Below are 20,152 nucleotides of genomic sequence, written 5' to 3' on the forward strand. Positions count from 1 at the left end.
AGATTAACACTGGGTATGTTGATATTTATGGCAATGTCAAACAACTTCCTTCTAATAAGAAACACTCCGTTCTGGCCTGGAAGGATGGATTTGACTCCCAGCACATGCCCCTCCAGACCATCTGTAACTCCAGTTACAGTGGATCCAGTGGTTTCTTCTGGCCTCTGTAGGTATGAGGCATGCACACAGAACACATATAGACATGGAGGCAAAGCACCCACACATGTAAGATAAATAATTTTAAGAACGTTAAAAATACTTGGTGTTCACACCCAACATTGAATTTGATCAGAACACATTAGATGCATGTATAGAAGTCTCAAACAAGAAAAAAAACTAAGGAATTCCTATCTTCTAAACCCTTATTTTTGGTATAGTAGGATGGAAGATGGGATCGGAAAGATAAAAGGAACTTCTCCATTGCTACAGTAACAAAGCAATACAAGAAAGTGGGAATACAGCATGTTCATCATAGAAAATACAGTTTGTGGGGGTTCTCTGCTTGCTTTTCATGTAGTGGTCTACAAAAGATTAAGTCCAAGTCTAAACTATGACTAGACAAAAAAAAAAGACTCTTGGCGGTAAGGTAATACTAAATACAAGGCCTAGCTTACACGTTTCTCCAGACGAAAGCCGAAGTGTGACTGAAGTGCTGAGATGATTCTGGTGACAGTCCTGACACCCGTGGCAAGGTCCTTCTCGGTCATTCACTTGTTCGGAGCTTCAGAGAGGATGACAACTCCTCCTGGAGGATGTGGCCCATCCTCCATCTTGGAAGTGTGATACCAAAATGAATGAATACCATGCCCTAGCTTCCAGAGGAAGTCATCAGAGATTCCATGAATCAGTACCTTCCTTAGCCGGGCAGGGTTCTCTTATCAGCTGGCCAATACAAGTAAAACACATTTGTTTTTAGTCTCCCTCACTAATAAGTTTCTTCTTTGGTTCTTGTTTATATGAGTTCTTTCTAAATTTCTAAAATCTACTGAAAGTACAAGTGCATTAATCAGGGATTTCTAGAGGAACAGACTTTATAAAACAAACTAATACACACACACACACACACACACACACACACACACACGAGTGAGAGAAAGAGGTGGGGGGATTTATTAGAACGACTTACAGACTGTGGTCCAGCTAGTCCAACAATGGCTATCTACCAATGGAAGGTCCAAGAATCCAGTGGTTGTTCATCTGACAAGGTTGGAGGTCTCAGCTGGTCTCCAGTAAACACAGGAATCCTGAAGAAGTCGGCTCCAAGGCCAGTGAAAGAATGAACTTGCCAGCAAGAGGGAGGGCAAGTAGGCAAAGAGCCAGTTTCCTTCTTCCATGCCCTTTACATAGGCTGCCAGCAGAAGGTGTGGCCCAGATTACAGGTGGATCTTTCCATCTCAAAGATCCGGATTAGAAGTGGGTTTTCCCACTTCAGATGATTTAAGAAAAAAAAATCCCTCAGATAGGCCTAGCCATTTGTCTTTTAGTTAATTCTAGACGGATTCCAGCTGAAAACCAAGGGCAGCCCTCACAGAAAACAAAAGTACAATTTTAAGAGCAGAGTGACTTAAAAAAATATTATATATGTGTATGTGTGTGTGTGTGTGTGTGTGTGTGTGTGCGTATTTTGCCTAGATGTATATATGTGCGCCACCGCAGTGCCTGGTGTGTTGAAAGTCAGAAATGAGTGTTGAATCCTCCAACTGTAGCTACTGATGTCTGCATGGACATCTTACCCGCTAAGCCATCTCTCCAGCCCCAAGAGCTCTTTTTAAATAAATGCTTTATGTCAAAAATATGACTTTCTCCAGCAAATTGGAATAACTATCTCTATAGGAACTGATATAGTCAACTTTTCTTTTTTGAGATGGGGTTTCTCTGTGTAACAGCTCTGGACTAGGTTGGTACAGCCCCTCTACCTCTTGAATGCTGGGATAAAAGGCATGCACCACCATGCCCAGCTTAAGGTCTACAAATCTTTTAAAGGCATCTTCTGGGGGACAAGACTTACCTTCCATCTCCCAGCTGATCCCTACTGAGTCATAGCTTAATATATACAATTAATAAAATTAACTTCCCTAAATACTGCAAAATAAAAATTCTATGTAGAATGTTGGTTTGTGTGATTCCGTATTTAAAATCCCAGCCAGAGGCTGAGGAGTTAGTTCAGTTAGTAAAGAACTTGTCTTACATGAGGACCTCAGTTCTATCTCCAGAAACCATGTTTAAAAAAATGCCATGCCGGGGGCTGGAGAGATGGCTCGGAGGTTAAGAGCACTGGCTGCTCTTCCGGAGGTCTTGAATTCAATTCCCAGCAACCCACATGGTGGCTCACAACCATCTGTAATGAGATCTGGTGCCCTCTTCTGGCCTACAGACATACATGGAGGCTGAACAGTGTGTACATAATAAATAAATAAATCTTTTTTAAAAAAAAAAAATGCCATGTCCTTCTACTCCAAACACCGGGGAGGCAGAAACACGCAGATGTCTGGGGTTTGCTTGTCAGCTAGCTTAGTTTGCTTGGTGATTTCCAGCTCAGCAAGAAACTCCTGTCTAAAAAGAGAGAGGAGAGAGAGAGAGAGAGAGAGAGAGAGAGAGAGAGAGAGAGAGAGAAGGGGAGGGGAGGGGAGGGGAGGGGAGGGGAGGGGAGGGGAGGGGAGGGGAGGGGAGGGGAGGGGAGGGGAGGGGAGGGGAGGGGAGGGGAGGGGAGGGGAGGAGTATGGCAGTGGAGTGCCTGATTCCAAACAAGACATCTACATCACCATTCCAAGTTTCAGGGAAGGTTCAAGGAAGAAGAAAGAATGTAAGAGTTGGAGGGTGGGAAGTAAGCTACCAAAAGACATCTTCTGGACATGAGCACTTCTCTCACGACCTCACCACAGTTGTGGTTACCTGTACAAAATGGAGCCCATCAACATTCCAATTCATCGCCAAGGTGGGAGGGGCTCAGAGGATGAACACCCCCAGGAACTATTGACAGTGTATGGTTGCTGGGGGAGGGATGCCGTTTTGTTCAGTGGTGTAGCCACTGATAAGTTGCCTGTGTGCCAATAAATAACCTCCCATCCACACTCTGATAGACGTAGTTAAACTCAGATGGTTATATACACCATGAAAAAGACATGAAAGGAGGAAGACTTGGCATGAAGGCTTTCAGAGGGAAACGAGGGGAAATGATAGAGTAATGAGTAGGGGCATGAAATTAACTGAAACATTTTTAAAATCCCCCTGAATTCTATTTATCAAAGAATCCATAACATAATTAAATATTTTACTCTTGCTTTTTTTTTTTAATGGGGATGCTTATGGAATGATACCAGACATTGTCAACCTCTACACACACATGCACACAAAGATTCACTTGCAGCTGCCCACTTCCAATCCAGTCACAGGATAATCTTATTTTAGATCAAGCCACCTTGGAGCTAGAGAGATGGCTCAAAAGTTAAGAGTACTGGCTGCTCTTGCAGAGAACCTTGCTGTGGGAAGTCCTTCTGTATATGCTTTGCTTTTATTGGTTAATGAATAAAGAATTTGCCTTGGCCAGTGATATGGAAGCATGCGTGCGGGGGGGGGGGGGGCTAAACTGAATGCTGGGAGAAAGAAGGCGGAGTAAAGAGAAGCCATGTAGACCAGGCAGAGACAGACGCCTGACAGAACCTTGCTGGTAAGCCACAGCCATGTGGCACTACACAGATTAATAGAAATGGGTTAAATCAAGATGTAAGAGCTGGCCAATAAGAAGCTAGAGCTAATAGGCCAAGCAGTGGTTTAACTCATATAGTTTCGGTGTGGTTATTTTGCGGCTCATAACCATTTACAACTCCAGGTCCAGGAGATCAAACACCTTCTTCTGGCCTCCTTGGGCACCATGTATGTAAGTGCTACACAGACATACATGCAGACAAAAAACACACACACGCACACAGAGAAATTTTAAAATTAAAAAAAAAAAACTTCAAGAGAAGATCAAGCCACCTTCCTTTGTGAGACAAATCTAAGCATAAATGAAAATAGTTGCTTACCACTACATATCGTTGGGGAATAAGCTCTTTAAATAAAGTCAAATTTAAATTTCTCTTAAAACAGCTGGCAACATACAAAGTATTATTACGTAGTTCACACACAATAGTGTGTGGATGTATTCATTTGCCTTCTGTGATAACTGACAGTGAAAAACAAGGGCTTATTGGAATCAGGAAACAAAGGTACAATTGAACTTGCTATTTCAAGAATACAAAAGAGCATATATTCTAGAAATAAAAGACGACAGAGTGGTGCATCAGACAAAGAACACTTCCTGTTTTACTAAGAGACCAAGCAACACATTAGCTCTACTTAGAAAACAGGAGGAGAGGGTGTTCCATAAATAACATCCTGGCCGCGAAATAAGACAAACTGAGAAAACTACTAAAAGATTATTCTTGTCTTTATTATTGGATATGAGCATGTTTTAATAGACGGGTTTCATGTGTGTGACTGCAACATCAAAATAATACAGTGTCTTTTCAACAAATTCCTCACCCATGTTAATTTCCCTTTTCAATAATTCTGAGTAGCAGTGTGGAACAGGGTTTCCATGCTGAGTAGTGCAACATTGATCATTACAATTAAGGTATCCAGGAAGCCTGAAAGTCATTTCCAGCAGACAAACATGTTTATTTTCACTTGTCCAGAAAAAGGAAAACAATTTTAACTCATAAATTACATATTTATGTACAAGAGCAAATTAATTTTCAATTATATTTTTATCTTAAATAAAGAACAATCAAAGCATTCAATGATAATTTTGGCAAAAACTAGAAGCAAACACAAAAGAATAGTAATATAGAATAAATAAAGCCAAGCATTAACATGTCTCAGACTACCATGAATATTGGCACTGTTTACTCTGTACACCTGTCTCAATGCATTGAAATTTGAGTAAGACTCAACAGTTTGGACCAGGTCATTTATCTCCAATGAAAGAAGTCCTGCCCTAACTTCTGCATTTTAAAAAGTACTCTGTAGCATTTGTGTTTTCATATAAACAAAACACAAATATATCTCTTTTATATCCATGGCAACCAGGTAATAGGCATGTTAAGATACTCTTTAAAAAGGTTTGCAAATGTCATTAAAAAAATCCCGTACAGAATCACAATACTGACAGAATTGAATGCCCACAAGCGCCTTGCTGCTTTTATTTCATCCTTTTCCCACAAAAAACCCATGCAAAAGAGTTCAAAGGATTAATAACACATATCATAGGCAATTTGGGATTCAACAACCCACGGCTCTAGATGGCCGTGACTATGACTGAGAAATTCCACCCACAAAGGGACCGCGTGCTCTGACAGCTTGCAGACTTGATACTCTATAAATAAACCATTCTGGAGGAAAACCTCTCTGGACCCTGGCAACACTTATCAGAAATCAGCTAGGCCATAGTGACGGGGAGGGACTTCCAGACAGAAGACAGGATAGCAGCTGGTTGTGAGATGGTACACCTCTTCTGTTTTACTCAGAAACCACAAAGGTGTTTCCGGGGACTAAACTGGGCACTATGAAAGCAGAGGATGGGCCCGTACTAGTGTCAACAGTGGTATCGGTCCGTAGAACTTAAAAATCAACATTTCTTCACGTGCACACACATGCATACACGCATGCACAAATACACGCACACACACACACAGGCACGTGCACACACACATGAACAAGGGCTCTTCCTAAGAGAATGCATAAAACAGGTTCAGAGAGGTACTTGGAGCACACCAGCGATGATCTCCTGACGTTCAGTAGCTTGAGCATTTTGGCGTGTTTGCTGTTTCACTACTTCTGGTTCACTAGTCCTTAGTCTCAGCAACCGTCTAGTTCAAAGTTCATACGTAGCAGGTACAGAAACATGCTGGCAACCAATCGGTGATCTTACTCAAGAAATCAGATTACATGTAACCCTTGAGTGGACCCAGTAGGTGTCTACGAACATGACTTCAATGTTCAATGAAGGTTACATGAACTTGACTTAAAACAGTTCACACAACTGTTGTACCTCCCTAAAGAAAGCTTGTAAACATCTGGTCAATGTGAATTAATGGTATAATGTTAAAAAACTGGCCAAAAAAGATCCAGAAACATTTGGCCTTTCAGCACCCAAGGCTCCCAAAATATAATGTTAAAACATCTCTGCTAGAGGGATCTCAGTAATCTGAAAAATGTCATGCCTGAGTGGTTAAACCATTCTCCCCCAAAATTTTAAGAAGTGCAAGGAGTTTCCACACTCAGGAATTGCATAAGTGTTTATCTTTCTTCAGAAAACAAAAATAGTGAATGATACAGAGGTAGCATAATTTACTAAACCAACTCTGAAAGCCAAAAACAAAAGAGCAAGGGAATTTTCAAATGCTAACAGGAGTATTGCAAGAGGCTAAGACTTGCGGACTTGGGCCTGCTTCTACCTGTTTTTGGAGACCTTATCATTCTCATTTCCTTTCTTATCACAAGGACATTGATACATCCAGGTTCCCCTTGGCCCAGTAGCATCTACCGCAACATCAATGATAGAGTCTGGAGTCATCCATTGCAGGAAAATGAGGAAGAGATAGCTGAACACCGCCAGCAAAGCAAAAATGTAGCCTGTCACTGGGCCACAATGAGAGATGAGCCTGTTCAATCTCTTGTGCATTGGCAACACAGTTTCCTTCGACACACGCTCGTATACCTAGAAGAGAGAAGGTGACAATGAGCACTCTGAGCCACCACATGCCTGTAAAAAGGAGTGATCCATGACCTACAATGACCAGGAGCATCTGGCAAACACATGTTGAGAGAATCACCCCCGCTCGCTGTCACTTTGCACTGTGCTTATCACTGACTTCATTCTGGGCTGAACACCGAGTAACACAGAGAACAGTCAGCCGACTCCGGAAGACCAAAAGTCCTATAAGGTCAGAAGACGGTTTCAGCAGGCATACTGCTGAGTTGGGCCAATGCCTCGACAGGGTGAAGAAAGAGTTCACTAACACCTAGCAGACGGCACACACAATCACAGCACTGTACTGAGGATGGATGGAGATACTACAGAGAAACGGCTTCTACACGGCAAGTAAAGCGGGAAGAAGACAGAGTAGATGCTGAGCCGCAGAGTCAGTAAAAACAATGCTAAGGAGAACCAAGAGGACTGTGCTAAGAACTGGGGTTGGTGCTTGCTCGGTAAAACGCTGAAAACTTTAGACATGCAAACTTGTCTCCCTGGAAACTGGAGAAAGTCACAATGGGTGGCCTTCGAAGGCATGATGCGTGTTCAGCTAGCTCTTCTACCCTGGGGACAATTTAAATACAGACACTTTAATCAGAATGATGTTGAGAGACTGAGGCCAATGGATAGTAACTAAAAAATAAAAGTAAAAATGTTCCGTATTAGCAGGAACTCTAACTTCTTTTGGAGACAGGGTTTCATGTAGCACAGACTGGCCTCAAACTCATTAGGCAGCTGAGGATAGTCCTGACGCTCATTTTGTTACTATCTCCAGAATGCTGGGCTCAGAGGTGTCTACCACCATGCCCAGCTTTCCAAATTACTTTTTAATCAATGTTCTAAGCACCCCAGTCAAATTAAAAGGAGTCGAAAAGGATCAGAATGTCTGTGAGGCAAAAGACAAAATAACTTTTTCGTCCATCTTCACTTAAGGTCAATTAATTTATTATCCTAAGTAATAAACAATTTACGACTATGAAGAGAACATAACTATTTTAAATAAGGATTTACTTTTTTCTGTTTGTCTGTCTTTTTGAGATAGTATAGCACAGAACTATCCTGGAACTCACTGCTCCACCTAGGTTGGCCCGGAACTCATGGTCATCCTCCTGCCTCAGACTCCCAAGTGTAAATCACCAGGCCCAACTGGATTTTTTTCGTTTCCTTTTGTGCCCCCCTTTCTTTCTTTTTTTTTGAATATTTTTTATACCACAAATTAGCAGAAATATAAAAGAAAGCATATACGATGCTTTACTATTATCTCAAAGCAAAACTGTAAGAAAAAATACCATTACAAAAATGCTAGTTGGCACCTTTAACACAGGCTGATAAATCACCATTGCGATTCTTCCCTGAGTTTGGCTTACTCAGCTCAGACTTTGGAGGTTTGCATGATGACAAAGTCAAATCACAATTTACAGAGCTGTGATTTCAAGTCAGGGTGGAGTCTAAGATCACAAAAAAAAAAAAACCTGTCTGGCCAAATACTCCTGCCAACCATAATCCAAACTGCATTTCTGTTCCACAAGGAACAAGTCAGAATTTAAGGAGTGGTTGGGGCGGGAAGCGGGCACAGGAATGAGAATGCAGACTGAAGAGGCTGTCCACATGATTCTGATATGCACCCCCACGGGCAACTGGCACTCAGTCTGACTTCCAGGAAAAAAAAAAGGTAGTTATTTTTCTAAGTTGATATAGCTCTTCAATTAAAGTTATGTCTGTTTCCAGCACCTTTTATATCAATGAAACATACAGCATATGTCTACTTTTAGAGATAAGAGATCTCAGAGACGAGAACTTGTATCTCAAACCAAGAAAGATTCTCCAGGCTGGACATCTACTGCTCCGGTGTATTTAACACCAAAAGCATAAATCTCCGACTCTAAACTACAGGCACGCCATGCTCAACTGTCTTTCTGGTACAGGATTTACTGGTTTGCTTTTTCTTTTCTTTTCTTTCAAGAAAGGGTTTCTCTGTGTAGTTTTGTAGATCAGACTGGCCTCACACTCAGAGATTCACCTGCCTATGCTTCCCAAGTACTGGGACTAAGGACATGCACCACCACCACCCTCCTGATACAGGATCTCTACGGACAAAGAAAGCAAGTTGTTTTCCTCAGCTTGGCAAGTGGTAACATGAGGAATGAGGCAGAAATAGACACAAGGGGGAACCTAACAGACAACACCGAGCAGAATAAATACCACAGCATTTCCCACAATTGCCCTTTTGAAGGGTCTGTCAATCCAGAATGTATCTTTTTGGAAAGTCCCCATGGCTCTTTTCTTATTGGTGACTCTGTGTCCTTAATTTCACATATATTTTGAATTCTAATATAGTATCAATCGACCTTAAGTTATGACACTCCTTCGTGGCCTCAGCGTATCAGTCATCAGGAAAAAAGTTCCAAGAACTCTGGGCAGTATTCTGACTCGACATTCGTAATTGAGAGCAGGCACTGCAATCACCTGCCCATTTGCTAGCAACAGGCCCTATGCGCTGCAGAATTAGAAACAGCCCCAGCACAAAGATGTTACTTCTCTTTCTGCTTCTGACTGCTGGAACTTCTAGAAACTTCTGTGACTTCTTTAGGGAGTTTAATGAGACTAGACTGTGTTGTTCCTATTGTCAGAGGCGGGGCAGAGATTTAAGTAGAAAATTAGCCAAGCATGGGCACCAAACCTGATGCATAAATAATTACTTCTTTTTCTTTTGGAAGGGCTCATGCCCTTAAGCCAAAACTCAAGGGGCAAGCCTGTTCACGAGAGAACGCAAATGTGCACACAAACATGGAGGAACTCGGACGATCTTTTACCGACACGTGACACACCTTCTCAGTTCGCTCTGCCACATTCCGCCAGGTGTAGAAAGCCTTTACTACATTGTGGATATTTTCTGGAGTTGGCAACGTTCCCGACTTCACTTGGAAAATAGCTTTTTCCAGGCCTTCACACAGAGATTTTACTGAAGGCTCACATAAAATAATAAGATTTTCCGGAAGGACTTCAGGAATGCCACCAACCTTCGTGCTGACAACCTTAAAAAGACCAGAGAGAGCACGTAATGCACTGGGACCATTTCTCAGGAAAAGCAAAAGATCAAGCTAAACAATATTAATTTGGCATGTACTGCAAATACCGAATCCCACGAATCCCACAAGAGAAGCCCTTAGAGTGTTTTACCTGCAGACCACAACTGGCGGCTTCCACGATTGCCATGCAGAATGCTTCAGTGAGGGAGGTGTTAAGAAAAATATGTCCTTGAACTAAGACATTTCTAACTTCCTTGTGTTCTAAAGCGCCCAAAAGTTGCACCCTAATTTTTGTAATGAGAGGAAGAAAAAGAAAGGTGTAAAAAAATTAAAAAGTCATGACGCAAAAGAAATTTAATTTCTAAGCCACGTTTGTCACTTGTATGACTCTTACTGAATCTAATGCTTCCTACCTCGAAAGATTAGATGTGGCCAAACCCCAACATAATAGAAACAACTTTAGAAACCTGTTGGGTTACAGCTCATACAATGCAATTTCATCTTTTCCAAAACTAGTTTTTGTTTAATGAATATTATATTAAGCTATTTTTTTTAAAAGACAGGGTCTCACTATGTAACTCTAGCTGTCCTGGAACTCACTCCGTAGACCAGGCTACCCTCAAACTCACAGAGATCCACCTGCTGCTGCCTCTTCCTCCCAAGTACTGAGATTAAAGGCATGAACCACCACGCCTAGCTAATGAACAAATTCATAATCATATGAACATAATCATATGAACATAATCAAATGAACATAATTATAATTAAATGTTAAAAAGTGTCATTTCTAAGTGGGAAAAAACTTTTAAAAATCAGGACTTCATGTAACATGCATTGTGTGTTAAAGAAATCATGGAGGAAAAGATATATTCGAACCTGTATGTGTACAGCAATTTACATGACTAGGTCATGACACGTAAATCATAACATAAGATGGCTTGGAAACCTGCAACCATTTCCAGCCAAGGTTCTCCCCCAACCCCATACCTCCAGCACCTGAACTCAAGTCAATATTTAGCTAACGGACAAAAGTTGTGTATTCTGTAACCTTTCTTATTTGGTATAAATTCACACAAAAAACCAACATGCCTTATATTTGCATGCCCCTTCTAAACAGAAGCAGGAGCACAGCTAAGTCAGGTATGTGGTCAAAAGCAAACATAAACAGCTGCCGTTTTCACACCACAATGCCTTGGAAGCCGTTAATACCTGTCATGTAGTTGGTATCTTTCCCGTACTTCTTCCAAAATGATTCTCTTTGGCCCCTCTCCTCCAATTAGGAAATTTAATTCTTGGTATTTCTGACAGAGTTCAGGGATTATACCACTAAGCAAATCAGTCCCTGAAATCATAAAGTTGAATATCGGAAATATTAATATTTAACACTTAAAAAACTCACCAGAGTCCCTGAGAATCCATTCATCTTAAGAATCAACTTTAGCTAGCCTCTTCAAAAGACATGCCAAGCGTCATAACCCCTTCCCAGAAGTGGGAAGTCGTTTATCAACTGCCATTGGTTCCCAAGAGTTACCACACCCGAAGATACAGGTACGGACATGCGTTGCTACTGCCACATACCCAAATCATGAGCAATCCTGTTTCAACTTTGTAGTCTTTAAGACATTCACTTGTTCATACTGCCTACTTTGAAATGGTGTTGAAGATAGCTAAAGTTTGTTAGCTTTCTCCAGAGCACACAGCTGACTAGAAATCTCGATCTCACTCCAGCTTTAGATTTTAGAACCAGTCCATCCTATCATCATGCCCTAGTAGATGCAGAGACATATATATATATATATATATATATATATATATATATATATATATATATATATATATATAAAGTCCAAAGTCTCCAGCTATAAAAATCAACAGGTCTATGACTCTACTTCTTGAAGCAGGAAAGAGCTAAGCAATAGTCTCAGCTACTGCTTTCACTTCGTTCAGACTGCAGTTTATACAGGGAATTTCAGAATGAACACCCATGAATGAAGGTGGCAGGACCTCGGCTGTAAGATCATTATAGTTCCCAGACCTAAGGGCTATAGCTTCCTTTTGTTTTGTAAAAAAGAAATGGCTTTCATCTAATATGTAAGCACAATCTCAGGAGACATAAAGCAATAGGATAAGGCACAGCCTACTGGTATAAAGAGTAGCTAGCTAAAGCCACAGTAATGCTGGCACTACTTGGGAACTTGGTTCATTGACAATTACAAGCCATACGTTTAAAAGTAAACATGAAATAATCTATTGAGCCGGGTTTATTCAATTAAAAATGCATGCACATAAATTTGCATATGCACACCAAGTCCATTTTTCCCATCAATCTTCCTCAAAATAGACAGACCAATTGTAACGCATGATGGTAAAGTACAGCTTCACATGAATTTTCTTTTCTATATAGATTACAAACCCACACCTTCTTTCATATTGCATGAATTATGTGGATAATGATGAATCCCTATGGATTCTCATTCAGTGTTCTTTTGATCCAACTAAAAGAAACAATCAGATGGCAGGTGTGGTTTGTCATTGTCCAGCCATGTTACCCTGACAAACACTCGGGTACTTCATCACTATACGTACAGTCTCACTTTGTACCCTCAGAATGGCCGTCCCTGGATTCATTAGGGATCCAAAGAAGGAAATTTCAAAAGACAAAGGAAATCCCTTTAGTCTTTACTTTGAGATACTGAACATATAGATAAAAAATATTCGCTCCACGTACCTGACTTCTTTTGAGACATTTTCTGCCTAAGTTTCTGCCTGACAAGATAAACCATACCAAAATCATTTCTCCCACCGATTCTTTCCTTAATAAGAAATTTTGCTTTGGCTATTGTGAGGTCCTGAAGTTGCCCATGTCTCTGGAAGCTGCTCAGAATTTAGCCACTTTATGCAATCAGCAGCGGGGTTTTCAAAATGAGTATGTACACCAAAAATCAATTCAGTTGTAGGGTTTCCATTAGGCATCCCTGTTTCCAGTCTACACACATCAACTGAACTGCTGGAGAGCCAGGAAATGGCTTAGTACCACTTAACACTTAGCTTCCTCCACTTTCCCCTTTTCCTTCCTTTAAAAGAAAATATTAAATGCCCACTCTTCATACAAAAGAGAAGGGAGCAATCACCACAGCTGTAGACAATGGCTACATGTACTGAACTGGTTATATTCACAATCTAGTTCAAATGTACACGGTCATTTAATCCTGATCTAAAAAAAAAAAAAAACCCTTATATGTAGCGGAGTCAGTCAGCACGATCAATGCTGTATTATAGAACTCTAGGAAGAAAGCAGGTTTTCCCCTCCTCACTAGAAAACCAACAACCAAAATGCAACAAGCTTACTCTGGCTAGATTCTAAGAGGACTCTAACACAAACCACAACACACAAAATGACTACCAGTCACCACATTCACACAAAATAGACCCCCCAAAAACCCCTCTGATTCAAACTGACTTTAAAGCACAGTCCAACCATGTTTTAAGAATGTTCAGATTCGATCCAGGCTAACACTGGCCAGACTGAGGGGAGGGGCACAGGCAGACCTTGACTCAAGAGCTGGACTCCTTTGTGATCTGCTACTTACTGCGCAACCTTGGGTGAGCTACTTACCCTCTCTGAGAACTGTTTCTTTGTTACATGCAGGTAACATCTACCCTACAGTTGTTGGGGCAAGTGGGGTACTGTACCATGCACAGGCTACTGACTGCAGAATACAAATGGTAAGTTGTCTTTACCACTGCAGCAAGCAGCTGGAGGTGCCTGCACACACAGAGAACGGTGGGACACCCTGCCTAGGTGGAAGAAGGCTCAAAGTCAACCTTTTCTCCACAAAAGCTGGCCAAGGAGAACATGGCTTTATCCTCTTAATCTACTTTAATGGGCCTTAGAAATCGGGTCCACTGAACATCTACCTAGGGAATTACAGTATTAGGAAGGAATGGATCATGTTATCACTACTCACATTTGAGCTATGGACATGGCCTTTGCTCTTCACGTTACATTTTGCAGGTGCCTGGCCTATGGTGACAGTTCAATACATCTGCTGAATTACTGAATTGAAAACAGGAAAGGCTGTATTTTGACTCCATTCTTGCTAGTTCTGATGGTTAAACTACCATGTTAATGAGATAAAGTAACTTGTTTAACGTTTGGACGGGTAGCTGTAGAGATCTTCAGTCACACGTACCATCACACTTTCTCATCTATCTCAGCAAGGTAAGCTATCTGATTAAAAAAAAAATCGGGGCAAAGTTTTAAAGTTATAATATATACATGACCAGTATCCCAAAAAGGGTACAGAATTCCATTCACATCATCTTGATTAAACAGCAAGACATGATTTCCTTTATCCCAGAGAATGTAACTGAGTCCAAGTTTTCTAACTTAAGGGCGTTGTTCAGAAGTATGACAATCATCACCTATACTGACCACTGCCAGCTCCCAAATACACTGCTACATGACAGAGCATAGCCTGTTGGCATTTCTCCACAGATTCATCTTGTGCCCATTTTCCGTATGACTGTATTGAATAATCTAATTAAGTATCTATCACATAAGCTGACAAGTTTCTACAAAGGCTAAATAGTTTGAAAGAGCCAAATAAATGAATGCCCGAAAACAAAAAATTTTAGTCCCCTCCTTTAAAGGAAACCCAGAGTAGCAGTGGTTGGCTCTGTGAAAGCGCCTGTGTAAGACCGTGCGGCAGGAATCAATGGAGTCCTAGAGCTCTCACCTCTCAACCAAGCTCCCTACAATTCAGCATGTGCGCAAACGCTTCAAAATCAAATAGTTAAGGGGAGCATGTAGCATTTGTTGCTGACTCCCCGCCCCGCAAACCTTCGATGGTATTTCTGACTATTGGACAGCTTTTCACATAGCACCAGGAGACCATTTCCATGTTAATAAGCAGGTTGCTTCGTACGTGTAATAAACACTAATGCTACATGGGACCATCAGTGCCACAGAAACCGGAAAACCAGCAGAAAGAACACGGTACTCCTGAGATAACAGAAGATGGAGGTGGAGGATCATCTAGGCAAAGATCTTTATGAGTTGTCTCTGACCCATCACTAAGTTCCTGTTGTGACCTAAACAAATAAAAATGGAAGCAGAGCTATTGAGTGACCTATCTTTGATCAGCAATGAGCCAGGTTCTGACCCTGGGCCACCTACCCCTTTCTTCATCACTTGACTGCTGATATCAAGGCCTTGCAGATGACCAGATAAAATCAGCAAGCCTTAGGACAGCAGGTGCCCAAAAGGCCTACTGATTTTGAATAACGTGTACAGTGGTAGAAAAGACAAGAAGTTACCAACAAGAACCGTCATTAGGGCCATCTCTGAATAAAACAGTCACGGATGTGCTATGCGAACTTTGAAAGACTGCAATTAAGAAACCATTACTTCTGCAATCAAAAAGCAAAGGCCCCACAGCACATTCTGTTCGGACTACCCATGCAAGGCTCCTGAACTTTTCCGCAGATCTGATTAGAGGACATCGGGTAAACGCTTTGGTTGGTTGCTGTTGCTCAGTAATCATTACAACATCAAAGGTTGGGGCAGCATTCGTAGCCACTCTATACATTTCTCTTATTAGATGTATAAACTTGATATCCGATCTTCCCTTGCAATAGTTACAAGTCATGATAAAACCAGCACACAAAATAAAAAGGCAAGCAATCATCACATACAAGTATTGAACAGTTTTCGACAAGGAATAAAAAAAAAAAAGTCGTCAATGCAAATAGAGCTACTATTTCATTACCTTTTCTGTAAACAAGTCTGCTGACAACAACAATAGTTATTATACTATCATGCCTCCTAAATGGCTCTGGAGTGAAGTCAGTAGGATCTACAGCGTTAGGAATGACGGACACTATTTCAGGATTCAGTGCTGCTCTTAGGACAGTGTTTTCCTTACTAGTATAAGAGACACAAATGATGTGGTTTGTGTCACAGAGCGACACAGTTAGAAGCTTGTTTGTGAGCACCGAGCTGACATCAGCAAATCCGAAAAGGGAATGGTCTGTGAAGACTGTCTGAAGCCCCATTGTCTTGGCGTGGAAGAGAGCATCATGGGCCATGGCAGAAAAAGAACTGTGGGAATGGATTATGGTAACTCTCTCCCGAACAAATATGTACCTGAGCAATGGCAGACTGTGAAAGAGAGTCGTGGCTGTAGATTGGTTGTACATGACTCTGAGAGGCAAGTAATAAACTTTGAGGCCGTTGGTGAGGTAACGGATGCCCTTTCGATTTCCGTACGCATGGGTGACGATTATGACCTTGTGCCCCCTCTCGATGAGGCACTGAGAGAGCTGGTAAATGTGGCTTTCCACACCTCCCATGTTTGGGTAGAAAAAGTCAGACACCATGCATATACTGTGGGTGCGGGTCCTGTTGGTGGAAAGACTTCGAGGGCTAACCCGGGCTGGCTTCACAGAGGGAGGCTGGCCATGCCCACCTCGTCTTCTATTGGCCATACTGACGTGGTTCAGGCAGCAGTTCGTAAAACAAGCCAGTTAAGAAATGTGTCTTCGGTCACCTGAAAGATAAAAACAGGACATCAGCTCAAAGCCACGTCCCATTTTCTATTCCAAATCCTGTTAGAAATAGTTTTAATGTTAAGGCAATTTTTAAAGGTTTCCCCCTAAATTTATTCATTGGTCATTTACTTGCTTAGCATGGTGACACATTATATGACAATGTGTTAACTGAGCTAGGAAACTGGTTCTTATTTGGTTTTCTTGAGACAGGGTTTCTCTGTAGCTTTGGTACCTGTCCTGGAACTAGCTCTTGTAGACCAGGCTGGCCTCGAACTCGCAGAGATCCGCCTGCCTCTGCCTCCTGAGTGCTGGGAGTAAAGACGTGTGCCACCACCGCCCAGCTTGAAAACTGATACACTTTAAATGTTAGGCCATAGTACATAATGGTTTGCCACAGTAACAAACCAATTCTTTCCAATAATTAAACATATACCCATATGTTCCCCCTCTCCTCTTATCACTTTATCAGCTTCTACACTACACAGACTAAGAGTTTTTTATATGCTATATGTGTCTAGTTGGCACACCTAAATGAAGCATCAATTCCATAACAAAAATGCAAATTCTAAAGCTTAAAGAAGTTAGAGGGAACATAATATGGGAGGCTTTTTCATCAGTGATTCTCTCTACCCATATTTTTTTAAAACAGATTTTATCTATATAGCTCACACTGGCCTTGAATTCTAACATTCCCAGCCCCTGCCTCCTGAGGGCTGGGATTACAGGCATGCACCATCACACCCCAGAATGCCCCTTACATTTGGACTATTTAAGTCACAGGACATGGTACAAGTGACACACAAATCTTTGACCTCGGCATATAAAAGGTCTGCTGGCTTTTCCTTCTGTAGTTAGCACATAAATCACACAACTACTGGGCTAGAAGGACATGGGGGAAGCCAGGTGTGGTGGTACACGCCTTTAAACCCAGCACTCAGAAGGCAGAGGCGGGTGGATCTCTGTGAGTTTAAGGCCAGCCTGGTCTAAGGAGTGAGTTCCAGGACAAACAGAGCTACACAGAGAAGTCCTGTCTCAAAAACAACAACAAAAAAACTAAAACAAAAGGAGGAAATGGGGGAGACAATAGAGAGAAAAGGTGCCTACAAGCTACATGGAGAGGTAGGGACCCAGTCATCTAGCTCTATGTCCTTACCTGTGCCTAATCTCTAGGCAGACTATTAGCTAAATGCAGCCACCCCAGCGACCCCTAAAAAGACTCATAAAAATATCACTAGTGAAGACTAGGAGCAGATTCCAGAATTATACAAAATAGCAAAAAGACTGTTGTTTTCTAGCTTTACCTTTTGTTCTGGATTATTATGAGGCAGAATGGGATACTAAAACAGGCTAGCTCCTGAACCTAATTATACTGGCACATTGTCTATTTTTATAAAAAAAAAAATTTACAGGAACGTGGCTTGCCCATTCGTTTATGTGAATGGTTACTTCTATGCTACAATGCAGAGAGGCTTTGCAAGAGATCCTATGACCCACAGAGCCTAAAATATTTGCCATCTGGCTCCTCACAGAAAATGTACCAATGGCTGCTGCACAGTTCGCCTAGCGATCCGGTTCACCCATAGGGTTCTGCTGGTTAGCTTTGTGATTTCCACTAAAACACACCGGGAGCTGGAGGTTTCTCTTTAAGTGTTACCTGGAACTCATGCTGCAGACCATCCAGCTTCTCCTTCCTTATTCAAGAATGCTGACACTCAAACTGCTCCCTTCTCCTTTCTGAGCCCCTTTTAGTTATGTAGGCCTTTCCTCCACGAATGCCCTCCTTTCAGCGCAGACTCTGGAAAGAAACAAAGAACTGGGCATGGGCTATATGTGTGGGCTCTTTCCTACCTCTTCTTTTTTTAAATTCTGGGTTTTTTTTTAAGACAGGGCTTCTCTATGTAGCTCTGGCTGTCCAGGAACTTGCTCTGTAGACCAGGTTGGCCTTGAACTCAGAGATCTGCCTGCCTCTGCCTCCCAAGTGCTGGGATTAAAGGTATGTGCCACCAACACCTGGCAGAAATGCTTCTTTTAGGAGTCTCCTAAAGCCATGCTGATATGAAATGCTCATTCAAAACTCAGTTCTATAGATGCTTATGCTTTTAACGCTAGAGCCTTGGAGATCTAAGATGGCAAAAATCCTTATATTAGATCTATAAGGCTGTAAGAACTCAATGGAGAATTATTGTCCTAAAAGCTGAGTTTCAGGTCTCACTTGCAAACTATTTGTGTTGATTTTCTCCAACAAATTCATCTATACTTCTAAATACTCTCGGGAACACAGAGTGGGGAGGCAAGGGAGGAATGGACTTGGGAGGCAGAGGGTTAAAGGGCTCCAGAGCAGGTAAGACTGGGCTACATGGGGGTACTCTTGCCATATAAAACTGGAAAAAGAAGAAAAGAGAGAAGGTCGAGCTTGCAGCCAATAAATAAATAACGAAAGCAAGAAAACATCAAGTTTGCAGAAAGAAAGGAAAGTCTCATTAACACTTTAAGTAGCTAATGCTGTTCTACTAAGGTGTGTCACCTAAATCTGAATCTTCAGTTCAATTCAGCTTTAAGAAATGAATAATAAGGAAAGCAGAAGTAATAAATCAAATGAAATTATCTGAAAGCCTGTCACCGACCTCCAATGTTCTGTTAGAAGTCTGCCTGCCAGCAGGCTATCCTAAAATCTTTATTGCGTAAAAGCTCAACATATTGCATACTCATTGAATCTTAGCTTCTATAGGTTAAGGGAGGCTGTAAAATCTGGTGAATTCTCACTCGAACGTTACAAGTTGAGCAATCTGTATAACGTAAATGACAAAGTCAAGAGGACCTCAAAATTCTCGATCATGGCCAGGGAACTCCCTTATTAGCAGAAGCTCCTGAGAAGCCTTAGAGGGGGATCGGACAGGGCTGAGGAATCAAGAGATTCGTACTTCAATCCAGTTCCAGGACAGCGCCCCCGCATGACTCCCTCAGAGGCAAGTTGGGTGCACGAGAGCCAAAGAGAGGGTCAGCACGGGTCCATCAATCACCCCTCCGAGATCAGGCAAGGTCTGAGCAGACCCAAAGGAAGTCAAAAAGCGTCCTGAGGTCCAGTTCCTTGCTCTAAGTAACTCAAGCCGAGGAACCGGCTCCAGCTCTCAATGAACCCTCAGCCCCATTCAACTCCGGAGACCCTCGGACCCCACTTCGGTGCTTCCGGCCGGGTGGGCTTCATCCCCTTTACAGCCTGCCACGCTCTTACAAAAACCGCACAAGCTCGTCCGAAAGCGCGGTAGAGCATTGTAAAGGACAGCCAAAACGCGCACTTACCCTCGAGTCCCATGGCCGCCTCTGTCCGGACCTCCCGCGGCTGTAAGCGGAATCCCGCCCCGCTGTTCCAAAGCACCAACCAGAAGCGTCCGCGACCCGAGCGCCGCGCCCCCTTGATAGCCAATCGCATAGAGGTTCTGAATACACGTGGAAGAGAAACGCCCAGTCATTCTCAACTCTCCAGCGCCAGATCGTAGCGTCAGCGAGCGCTGGAGCACGTCTCCTAAGAGCTGCGGAAGGTCCCGGGCGGACGTACCCTAGTTGCCTAGTTACAGCGTCTCCTTTTCAGGAAGCCCGGTCTCTCTCCGACTCCTTCCGGTTAGAGAGACTTGCTGGAGGAAGGCTGGGGAAATCAGAGTCAGGGCGTTTTAAGATCAGTACCACAGCCTACTCATTCACGTTGGTTCTTATCACTCTGCACTCTGCACTCTGTCACGGTTGCTAAATGCAATAAATACTAGTACACAGATACGAAAAAGAACCCACAGCAAGTCAAAACGAAATTATGAGCTTTGAATTTCAGATCTACTTTTCT

General features: G+C 42.2%; 1 protein-coding gene across 2 annotated transcripts; it reads right to left on the minus strand.

Annotated features, from left to right (window-relative positions):
- Nucleotides 1–4,411: 4,411 nt before the first annotated feature.
- Nucleotides 4,412–19,676, minus strand: Piga (phosphatidylinositol glycan anchor biosynthesis class A). Of its 2 annotated transcripts, XM_048440620.3 has the most exons (7): nt 19,618–19,665; nt 17,972–18,112; nt 15,537–16,316; nt 10,975–11,107; nt 9,917–10,049; nt 9,565–9,771; nt 4,412–6,700 (listed from the first exon to the last, which is right to left on the minus strand). In XM_048440620.3, exons 3-7 carry the CDS (start codon nt 16,252–16,254, stop codon nt 6,434–6,436), a joined length of 1,458 nt encoding a protein of 485 aa, XP_048296577.1. In that variant the 5' UTR covers nt 16,255–16,316; nt 17,972–18,112; nt 19,618–19,665; the 3' UTR covers nt 4,412–6,433. The 2 variants fall into 2 exon arrangements, with proteins under 2 accessions (XP_048296577.1, XP_048296578.1); XM_048440621.3 differs by lacking the exon at nt 17,972–18,112 and having other exon boundaries at nt 19,618–19,676.
- Between the last annotated feature and the right edge of the window lie 476 nt (nt 19,677–20,152).

The sequence above is a fragment of the Myodes glareolus genome, chromosome X (genome assembly GCF_982192425.1).
Source record: "Myodes glareolus chromosome X, mMyoGla1.1, whole genome shotgun sequence".
NCBI lineage: Eukaryota > Metazoa > Chordata > Mammalia > Rodentia > Cricetidae > Myodes > Myodes glareolus.